Here is a 10,968-nt window from a genome sequence, read left to right as displayed (position 1 = left end):
ACTGCATTATATCTGGCAAGCAATGAGTGGGTGGCGCAGAAACAAGCCGATGATGTTGCAACTCACATTACTTGGGTGGAGATGGCTGCACGAGGAGGATGGCAGCCAAGGCGGCGCGTCGTTTTGAAATGAACTTGAAGTTCCTCAAAGACGGGATGCCAATGTCGAGCCACTTCTGCCCAGCATGAGCGAGCTCGACTTCAACGCGAGTGGGGCTGCTCAGCACTTGAAAGGTGTAGTTGGCGCCAAATAGAAGGGCTACAATGAAGAAGTTGATGGCGACGTGCAAGCCAAAGTTGAGGTGTTGAGCTGCATCGCAGGATCCTTCAAAGATGCGGCTCTTCCCGCCGTTTTCCATAGCCATCGTAATGACGAAGAATATGATCGTCGTGAGAAGGATGACACCAGCGATGGCAACGTGGACAGCGATGCCGCCCCTCCAGCCGTCTAAAGAGGCCCAAAAGCCGCGTGCTGACCGTACGCTCCAGCCTCCTCCGGGGCCCAGCATCTGCTCAACGTCATCATGCGAAGCAACGGAGTCTAGCCGGCTCACAGTCGAGCCATTGTCGAAGAAGCCATCAGGGCCGAAGCGCTGTTTCAAGGCGGCTGCAACATCCTCAGGGTCGGGCGTGTTCTGCTTTTCTCTCTTGCGCGCCAGGGTCTCGGGCGTCTCGCCGCGCAAGTAGTTGATGATGTAGTCCGGTACGAAATCCAGAAGAGTGGCGGTTGATTCTCGTTTCGCGTGCTGCCACGTCGCGCGCCGGGCCCGATTAGATGTCAAGGGTCGCTGTGAGGAAGGCGAACCAAGGCTGGTTTCTTCTGCATCTTCGGGCACTCCTCCATGCATAAAAGGCCACTGAATGGTCTGTCTGTTTGTCGCCCTTGTGGCACTGGTGCCTGGCCGGCTGAGGCTGCTCTGTCGCCGCCTGCTCACGCTACTAGTTGTCGGCCTGCTGATTGTGCTGGTCTGTGGCCTGCTACCACTTCTGCTGTTACATGTGTTAGTATGAGGCGGGTGGGGAGATGTTGACTTGGCTCGGGACAAGAGGCTAACCTTGTCAGAGGGCTAACATGTTCCAGGGCAGCGGGCGACTGGTCTCTTGGGCTCACATCGCCCTCGTCTTGCGACACTTTGGCAGGCTCCATTTCGAATTACTCCAGATTGAATGGCAGGCGAGAGCAGGACGGCATGAATGGGTTGTTGCGAAGGAGTGAATATCTCGTTGAATGGAACCAAACGAGAGGGTTGCAACAACCACACGGGAGAAAGATGAGACTCAACTGATACAAAAGAACGAAAGAAAAGAGAACGGAAACATGGAAAGGATGAGGCTCGCTGTACGAACCGAAGAGGCAGGGGTCTTGTATGCCCACGAGGGGGCGGGCCGGAAACGTGTCTGAGAATAAGCCATGGTCCTTTTCTTCCTTGTGGTGGGATGCGGGCGCAAAAAAAAACGTCCCCCTTAAATGGAACGGGAATATTTGTCATGGCCCGGGTCAAAACCATGGAATATGGGGGTTTACTGGGGTCTTGGCCGAGACACTTGGGGGAGCATAGTGCCGGGGTGCTAAGCCATGATGCAATGCGTCAGGGATCTTGGCCTCGTCGGGAGGACAGTACCGAGCTCTTGAAGGAAGGGGGCTGGCCCGACAGCGACCTAAGAGTTTGCGGCTATACAGACTCAGTGATGGCAAAGATGGGATGGCGTTGAGATCGGGAGGCACGGGCCATCTCATACTTCAGACGAGCAAAGGGGCCTAGATGGTCCTTGCAAAGCCCACGGGCCTCGGAAGTGGTGTCGCTTTCGAGATGGATCAGGCCAGCTAGCAAGGCCAGGCGGAGAGGCGCGGTCACAAAGAAAAGGGGTTGCTAGAGTGGGCTATTTCTTCTTCTTCGCTTCTTAGGGCGTGATTGACCCGCATAGGGACGTTCCCCCATAAAGTTGCAGATTGCCGCAGGGAAAAAGAAAGTCGGTGGTGATCACGGTGGCCGGCAGGCCCCTGCTTCGGACTTCGAGCAGGATTCGAATCGCAGGCATCGCAACACGGGCTGGTTTCATGAGACGCTACTGAGCCTCAGCTGTGGGCTTTTGATGTCAGATTCCTGAACTGAATGCTCGGCGATAGACCCTCGCGGTGATCCTACGTCCGTCTTGGTCTGGGCCGAAGACCCAAGGCCACGGGACGACGGCTGCATCACATATGGATCGACCGTAACATCGTGGTGGGTGATGATCAGTTTGTAGCGACACTGGACACGCGTGCCACATGGGTACCTGGGCAGAGGACAGTCTCAACCGAGGACAGGGACAAAGGCGAGGCAAGCAAGGGAGCCAGCTAGCTGATGAGGGTCGGAGGGAACCGCAACAAGCAAGGTCAGAAGTATCATGCGCAGGCGTCGGCGCCCGGATGGGTGACGAACTGGAGATCATTCATGCGCTGACTCGGAAACAGCCTTCGTTCTTTTCTTCTGAGCCTCGAGGGGGGCTGCTTCGTGGGCTGTTGGCTGCAGGCTGAGGTGTGCGGGCTGTGGGCTGTGGGCAGTGGGCAGTGGGCAGTGGGCAGTGGGCAGTGAGCAGTGAGATGTGGGCTCTCGCGCCATGTGGTGCCCGGAATGGCCGTCGAGTTCATGCAACAACCCGCGTGGAGGGGGTGTTGAAGGGGCTCGAGGGACCTGAATGGTGGTCAGGGGGTCGCGATGCGGCTCGTGGTCGGTCCACGGCGTTTCATGCTGCACGCCCGGGACAGGGCACCGCTGCAAACCGCCGGAAGAGAGGTCATTTTGGACGGTGTGTGTTCCATGAACCAAGATGGGCCATCGCGATCTTGCATGCGTTGCCGCGAAGTCGGATTGGACGGTGGCCCAGCATAATGGCTCATCGAGTGCTGGTGATGTTGAAGGAAGTAGTGCCATGTGCCGTCAATGGTCCGCCATCGCATGGGCAGATCACCAAGAAAGCGCCCTTACTGCTCCATATTGTACAGGGCAGGAGAACCAGGGTGGTGCCTGCTGCAGCCTGTGGCCTGGGCGGGTCACGTGCAGAGAACCGATACCTCTACCACGGCAGCAACGACCACGGCAGCAGGGGGAACATCCATGTCCACGTGACATCGTAGTAGACATCCGCACCAGATGGCTTCGCGGCTTCTTGGGCCCTTGAGGAAGATCTAGCGTCTCGGAGATTTTCTGGGAGATTTCGAGCTCCGAGCACACACCATGACCAAGGTGGATGATGCGAGACTACCGATGTCCGAGCATCCTGGTAGACAAGCATTCACTGACGGCGAGCTGAAGGCAAGATGACACACTTCTTGGAACATCAAGCAGCAGCTGGTGGCATTCTACCTACCACATATGGGATACCTCATGGGGGATGCCCTATACCTCACAGGGGATAGATGAACTGCTTGTTCTGCAGGTCCGTCAAGTCCAGCACAGCCAGGTTGACCTTGGTGCGGACCACCTCGCCCTCCTCGCCCACCGTCTCGACAAAGCCCTCGCGCTCGTCGTCGCTGAGGCCCGCAATGTACGCAAGCCGCTCGGCGTTCCGCCGCGCCAAGATGAACCGGATGATCCACAAGATGATCGGCGTGCCCACCCAGCTGACCGAGATCATGGACGCCCAGGCGCCGTAGAACCGCGGCCCATTGCCGGCCACCCAGATCTGTGGCGACACCAGGTTGCCGACGCTGTAACCGAGCATGAACATGACGTTGCGCGTCAGCTTCTTCGTGTACCCAGCCGCCGTTGACGTCGTCCACCCGAGCGCGATGATGTACGTGACGCCGTACGTCGACGCCGCGAGGATGAGGCACCCCAGGAGCCCAATCTTCTGCTCCCAGATCACCGTCACCATGGCCACGCCGCCCGCCACCGCCGGCATGCACCACACGGTCCCGTGTAGCGCCAGGTTGCGCGGCCACCGCCGCAGCGCGAACGTCGCCACAACGCAGCACGCCACGCCGAACCCCCCGCCGGCCGCCGCCACGAGCGTTGACCCCAGCGGGCTGACACCGATCGACGTCGTGATGAGGTTCTTCTGCCCGTAGTTGAGATTGTTCGAGAACATGAGCGTGAACGACTGCAGTGCGAAAAGCCACGACACGGGGTCCCGCAGCGTCTCGACCAAATTGCTCTCGCTTGAACCGCTTCTGTTCGATCGAGCTCTGCTGTGCCGCGTGCACCCGCCGGATCACCTGCACCTTCTCTTCGAGCGTCAACCATCGTTTTTTAATCCGCCTCATAGGGTAGTGGATCCACACCCACACGGCGAGGAGGAGTGTGAGCCCGCCCGTGACGATGTAGAGGAGCTTCCACGGGAGCACCGGCCCCGTCGCCCACAGCAGGCCGTACGAGATGAAGCCCGTGACCATGGGCGCCGCTTGACAGGTGATCCACAGAACGGGCTGTAGGAAGGACTGCTCGTGTCGATTGAAGAACATGCCAATTGTAATCTCCATAGCCGGCACAATGACGGCCTCGGCCGCTCCGAGCGCGAGCCGCATGACAACAAGGCCGGCATAGCGCGTGGCGACACAGTGCAGGAAGATAATGACAGACCAGCAGAAGACGGTGGTTGCAACATACTTGCCAAACGGCAGCCGCTGCATCAGGTAGTGACCCGGCCACTGAAATACCAGGTAGCCTAACTCGTCAATTAGCCAAGGCGTATGTGCTTGTGAAGACAATGTTCTCCCCGTACCGACATAGAACATGGTGTTCAGATTGTTGTACTCAGTTTGACGAATGCCTGTCTCTTCAAAGAGACCCAAAATGGCCGCATAGCCGAGCGTTGACTTGTCCACCTAGACGATGGCTTGTCAGCAAGCTGCCAGTTGTGATATCGGGACGTAGTCAAAGGAGTTGTCGTGACCTCACAAAAAGCATAATGTTGATAGCAGACAGGAGAAGCATGACACGGAGGTACAGCTTCCTGCGAAGCTTCTTCTCCGCCTCGGGCGTCAGGGGTCCGAACTTATCGCCATGTTCTTCGAGGAGCCGCAGAGTGACATCGGCATTTCGTTCTTCGACTGATTTTCCTTTTTGAGGGTGCGTCTGGGCCGTCTCTTTGGGTAGTTTGGTCTCTCTTGCCACCTCGGACTGCACACCCTTGCCGCTAGCCATAGCGACGGAAATATGAAAACGAGCGAAGGTCAATCAGCGACACCGGGATGTACAATCTCAAGCAGCTATTCGCAAGAGAAGCACGAGGTCAGGTCTCTACCGAGCAACATGATATGTAGCTCCTGGGGGGTTTTATACACCGGCTGGCCGGCCTGCAAAAGGTGATTGACACAACTTCGCAGGTCGCTGTGGAGTCTGAACATGACGATTCGTCTCCAGGAGCCACGAATTTTGTGCTGCCGGGCCTCTTCGTATGGCACGTCGAACCACCCAACGGCCTCTACGCGGCGCATCTCCGCTATCACGCAATACTCTGCAGCGATAAGCACTACTCTTGGTCCGTGAAGATCGGGGCGTCCCGGTGCCTTCGAAGGATCCATTGGACCGGGAAGGCACTACACGGTTGCAACAAGGACTCTGCCATGGGCACCAAAGTGTTTCTGACAACTGCGTTGCGTTTGGTGGCATGTGAAATGTGAATCAATAGCTCGCAAGAGGCACTCGCTTCTTGGGAGCACGCACCCTACGCGAGAGGGAGTGTATCTGGCTTCAGCGGTCATGGCAGATGACGACAGCGATTGTGTTAGTGGTAAAACGTGGGCTGCGATGTGACGCCGAGGGTATGCCGTATGGTTCGTTTTCACATGGCCATGAATGTCACGACAGAGGCGCATGCGAAGCGCGAAGGAGCTGCCTGTCCTGCACAGGATGTACTGTAGAGGAGGCCAAGGCATGGGCCAGGAGTGGAAACTGCTGGTCGTCGGGTAGCACCCGACAGCGGCGCGAGTCAGGGGTCGAAGCAGAGCTTCGCTAATCTGACGCCGGATGTCGCCCAACACCTTGGGTGATCAGTGAATCTTGCGAGCTGACAGGGCCTGGCAACTGGATTTAGAAAGAGATGCTGCCGAGTTTCGTGAGCACCAGAACGATGCACTGCTGTTCTTGCCGCACGGGTTGGCTCCTCTGTTTTTCTTCGTTCTGTCGGCCAGCTCCGCTGCAGATCGACATCCATGGGAACCAGAGCAAGAAGAAGCATTCCCGCTGGCCCTTGGAACGAGTACCTGACAAGAATGATGGCGACCGTGAGTCAGCCCTGTGACGTCAATCAGCCAGACAGGCACCTTGCTGAGGCGGCAGGGTGCCTGTCTGAGGCGGCAAAGCGAAGCAGGGAGACGGGGATCGGCTCGACCTGTTTCGAGTCGATGAGTGGATTGGTGATCAACAGCGAGAGCCCAGTCAGCGCCAGACGATGAGGAGGTCAGTACCTAGATTTAGGGAGATGCCCTAGCTGCCTGCTTTACTACCTAGGTAGGTAGGTACCTTGGGAAAGGTAGGTGCCGGTAGGTAGCTGCCTCGAACGTGGGGGACAGGGGTCATCAGTCACTGGACACGCCCTGCTGATCAAGCTGTGGCTGGTGCGAGAGACACGCCAGCTGCCTGCTGCTCGAGCGGTATGTGCCCTATTCCACCTTGATATCCAAAAGGAAGTACGTAAAAGAAAACGGCAAGGGGCCTCATGAAGGACACGTCGTGCAAGCCAGATGCTGAAGATGGTGTGAGAATGCATCCACCCGGAAGCACAGCTTCCAGGCCAACCGCTGAGCAAAAGGGCAGCGAGAGGGCCTCGCACGTTGGTGGTGCGATTCAGCACAGCCACAGAAAGCAAATGGCACGGTCGCTCCCGCATGGTCATCCCTATGCCGTTAGGCTTATTGGTCATCAGCCCTGGAAGCGGGGTGCGACCCCACCATGCTCGAGGCTGCCTTCTGGACCGTACGGTTTCCATCCCTTTTGACGCCATCCAGGTGGGTGCGCAACTCCCCTCCCCCCAAACAGCCGGTGGCCCTGTTCTGGCATTCTTTAAAGGACACCCAGGCTGCTGTCCTTGTTTCGATTCTTGTTTCCGTTTCTCGATCTCGGTCTTCCATTCTCGATCTCCCATTCACTCGATACCCTCCCGTCTAGCATATATACCGTTGCTCCCAGACAACCCGTTGTCAAACCACACCACGCTCTCCCTGCCACTTACACGCCAGAGCTCCTACCTACCCACACGACCAACATCCAACTTCCACGACAGCACAATAGCTACACAACAACGCCACGCCCGCTTTCCAGACATCACAACAGCCAGCATGTCGCCCTCCTACACCATGTCCTCCCACCTCTGCAAGCAGATTGCCTCCTCCTGGCGCCAAACCCGCCACGGCTCCCCCGACCCGACCTCCCCCACCCTCCAACCCGCCGCTGCCTACTTCCCCTCGCCCTCGCGCGAGAAGCGCAGCATGGACAGCGACAGGAGCGACTCTCCCATCATGTCTCGCTCCTCGAGCGTCACCTCCTGGCGCAGCGCCGGCAAATGAGCAGTCTACGTCTGATCCCAAGGCCTTTTTCCCCGTCTTGCAAAACACCAAGGCGGGGGCACAGCACGTTCAACGGGAGGGCAGACAGGGCATTTCGTTTTTGAATCTTTGGCGTCTGACGGCTGTATTTTTCATGTTTCCAAATCGTATGCAACACAACGGCGTTGGCGTATCATGGCAGGGGTGTCACAAGCACAAGGATCGATGGAATCGAGGGACTCAGGGAACGCAGGCGCTCAGGATATGTATGCATTTTTTATATTCTTGTTCCCCATTACCTCTCTCATCCCTGAAATACGATACGACCAGAATGGGCTCCACGAAAAGGGGGCGAAAGACATTGGTTCTCCCCGCACCATCAACACACATGGCGCCTGACCACCTGACAACCCTGCGGCAGAGCGGCGGTTGGAGCTTGTCGCGCCGAGAGGACACAGTACCAAGGCGGGCAGGCCGCGAGGACAGCTCGGCAGGTGCTGTGCTCTCTCTCCCCCTTTGACCTAGGCTACACGTTGCTCCGAACCAAACTCGGGGGCACAACATCGGGCCATATCATCACGAATTCAATTAATCACTCCTACTGCAGTTGCTTCATTTCGCTGCCTTCCGTCATGTCATCTCCACAGCCGTGAGCCATATCTCCGTACAGTGTGCCGGATAGTCGGGCGTTTCGATGGCGTGCGATGGCGCAACTCCGTCTCAACGCAGCCCCGTGTGGGGCCGCACACCATCTCCCCGCCGCATCACACCACGAGGGCCCTGCAGGATGGCCACATGCTTACTCAATCGTCTGTCCAACAAACGCGGTGATCGCATCGTCAGTGTATTTTGTTGACTCGTTCTTCCGCGCTCGAAATCCAGTCGGCCGTTCGGCCTCCTTCCCTCATGTGTTATTCGCTTCGCTCCCTGTGGACTAGTTGAGAGCCACGCTCATTGCGTAGACAAAAAAACCAAGCAAGACAAATCCTTAGCTGGCCACTCTGCCCCCAACGCCCCAAGTCGAAACACGTTTGTCCTCTCTCGCTCGCTCGCTCTCTCTCTCTCTTTTCTTTATGTATCCCCGCCCCATCTATGAACCGTTCCAAATCACCGTCACTGCCAACCGCGATACCGGGACCGTGAGATGTGGAGGAAGCGGGGGCACCAGCGCCGTGCCGTCCGTCGCCGGCCACGCACACCGCTCTACATCGTGGACGCCGCAATCGTCTGCGCGTCCGGCCGTGCCGCCGGTGTCTCGTCTCCGCTCGATGATTCCTCGCCCACGCTGCCTTGGATGCGCCGCTTAGCCTCCTTCTTCTCAGCATCCGTGATGTCCTCGTCATTCTTGCGCATATCAGGAGTCCACTGCGCCTCGTCGGGCGAGTGACCGATGGACATGCCCGCTCGAACCTGAAACATCGTGTTAGCTGGCGGTCCACAACTCGTTCACTTCGGCTGGGAAGCACTTACCAAGGTTTCGAGCGCGCCAGCCGAGTTGTCCGTCAGATCATCGTCGAACCGCATCTTGCCCTCCTCAAACAGGAGCACAATGGTGCTGCCGCCAAACTTGAAGTAACCGAGCTCTTCTGCGCGCTTGACCTCGTCGCCTTCATTGCGCGTGATCACCGTGCTGCCCACCATCATAGCTCCGACACAGATGACCATGACGCGGCCGTGCTTGGGACTGTCGATGGGGCATACAACTCGCACATTCTCACCATACACGTCAAGGGCCGAACGAATGGCCATAGGGTTGACGGTGTAGTATTCGCCCGCAATCAGCTTTGGCTTGTCCAATCGTCCGTCTACAGGGATGTGGAAGCGGTGGTAGTCCTGCGGCGCAAGACGGAAGATGCCCAGCGCGCCGTTTTCGTACCGCTTCGCATCCTCTGGATACGCGTCGCCAAGGAGTCTCTTGACGGAAAATTCGCGACCCTTGATCCAAACGGTAGTGGCGTGATCCACGCTGTTGAACACGACGCTGCGGCAATCGGCTGGCGAGACAACGATACCAGGATGGTCCGGAGCAGAACATGGGCGGGCGCCGGGCTTGAGCGCTCGGTAGAAAAACTCGTTGAAATTCTTGAAGTCTTCAAGCGGCCGGAGGACCTCCGACATGTCCAGTCGATGGAATTGGATAAATTTGGGAATCCCGCCCTTGGAAGCGGGGTTCTTCGAATTTCTTGCCTTGCTTGACGCTCATGCTCTTCAGCATCTTCCGAACTGTTTACACATCAGCACATGATCGGCGGTAGCTTCGAGGGGCGGGGCACGTACTTCTCTTGGTCTCCATGTTTCCAGACTTCAAACCCTTGTACAGGAGACGAATGCCCAGCCTCACGTACACGCTCATTTTCTCTTCATTAATCTGACCCGTGATCCGGTCCTGCACAAGAATATTGGCCGAATTGGCACCGAGCTTGTAGCCTCCGTACGAGATCTTTGTGAGGACCTTGGAGTACCACTTGCGTTGCGCCTGGCTTGAGGTAACAAACCCTCCCATCACCAAATTGTTAACTTGGCGCCAGTCCTGGCTGGCGCAAGTGGCAATGTGCGTGATGATATCGGTATCCTTGCGCTTGTGAAGTCGCGGCTGATGGCAGATGGGACACTCTCTGATCTCAACCACGTGTTCCTCGCCACTGCGGTCTTCGGCGAGGTCGTCCTGTGTAAAAATATCTCCTTCCTCGCCCGACTTGTTGAGTTCAGGGACGATGATGGTCGATTCGGAGGAGAGGCCCGCGCTGCCCGGGTTCTGCGTCGTGACTTGCGGGTTGTTCTCCTTTCCCTCGATAGTCGGTAGGTGAAGAAGGTTCTTGCCCGCCTTGTCTGCATCGGCGAGGACTCCCTTGACCTTGTCTGCAAGGGAAATTTGTGGGCGGCTCTTAGCCTCCAGTTGGTCTTCCAAGCAGATGACAGCCTCATCCATGGTCAAATCATACACGTCCTCGCCGGATTCATCGTTGGCCTTGTGGGGGAACCGCTGGAAGAAGCTGTCAATTGTCGACTCGCGCAGAGTCGAGCCGAGAGTGTCCAGCATGGTCGTGAGCTCGACCTTGCTGATACGGCCGCTCTCATCCGTGTCGTACTGTCGCAACAGGGAGCGCCAGAACTGTTGTCGCAGAGCCGGGTACGTCACGAATTTAGCGCGGACGAACAGCGTCGGGCTGTGCTTGGCCTCCCATTTGTCGGCCTCTTTCATCTTGAGGGGCAACTGAAAATCCAAAAAGTGGATGTCGTCGCTTTCGATATCGGCTGTGTCTGCGCCGGCGCCGGCGATGGCCTGCTCAGGGCTCAAGAACTCGGGGTTCAGAGATTGGGCCGGAGCAGGCGGTGGTGAAGGGGTCCCCAGCTGAGAGATGCCCGAAGCGGCACTAGCTTGCTTGGAGAGAGAGGGACGGTCCATTCTACTAAGACTCTGCGAAGAAGAGGTTCGCGACACGCCGAGCTTGCGGAACCGACAGCGATGTTGCGCAACCGGCGTGTGTTCGGTGGGTTCCC

General features: G+C 57.6%; 3 protein-coding genes across 3 annotated transcripts; all 3 read right to left on the bottom strand.

The window, feature by feature from the left end:
* Nucleotides 1–67: 67 nt before the first annotated feature.
* Nucleotides 68–1,146, bottom strand: VDBG_04275 (conserved hypothetical protein; the record flags this gene model as incomplete). The annotated part of the gene is made up of 2 exons (XM_003006276.1): nt 68–989; nt 1,055–1,146. 2 exons carry the CDS (start codon nt 1,144–1,146, stop codon nt 68–70), a joined length of 1,014 nt encoding a protein of 337 aa, XP_003006322.1.
* Nucleotides 1,147–3,386: 2,240 nt separating this feature from the next.
* Nucleotides 3,387–5,125, bottom strand: VDBG_04274 (cysteine transporter; the record flags this gene model as incomplete). Its single annotated transcript, XM_003006275.1, has 3 exons — nt 3,387–3,665; nt 3,739–4,806; nt 4,880–5,125. 3 exons carry the CDS (start codon nt 5,123–5,125, stop codon nt 3,387–3,389), a joined length of 1,593 nt encoding a protein of 530 aa, XP_003006321.1.
* A 3,545-nt stretch (nt 5,126–8,670) lies between these two features.
* On the bottom strand, nt 8,671–10,873 carry VDBG_04273 (C2 domain-containing protein; the record flags this gene model as incomplete). Its single annotated transcript, XM_003006274.1, has 3 exons — nt 8,671–8,877; nt 8,938–9,665; nt 9,745–10,873. The coding sequence occupies 3 exons, from the start codon at nt 10,871–10,873 to the stop codon at nt 8,671–8,673; spliced, it is 2,064 nt and encodes a 687-aa protein (XP_003006320.1).
* Nucleotides 10,874–10,968: the final 95 nt, after the last annotated feature.

Source organism: Verticillium alfalfae, genomic scaffold (genome assembly GCF_000150825.1).
Source record: "Verticillium alfalfae VaMs.102 supercont1.4 genomic scaffold, whole genome shotgun sequence".
NCBI lineage: Eukaryota > Fungi > Ascomycota > Sordariomycetes > Glomerellales > Plectosphaerellaceae > Verticillium > Verticillium alfalfae.
Note: the sequence above shows the minus strand (reverse complement) of the source record. Positions and strands in the feature narration are given on the sequence as shown.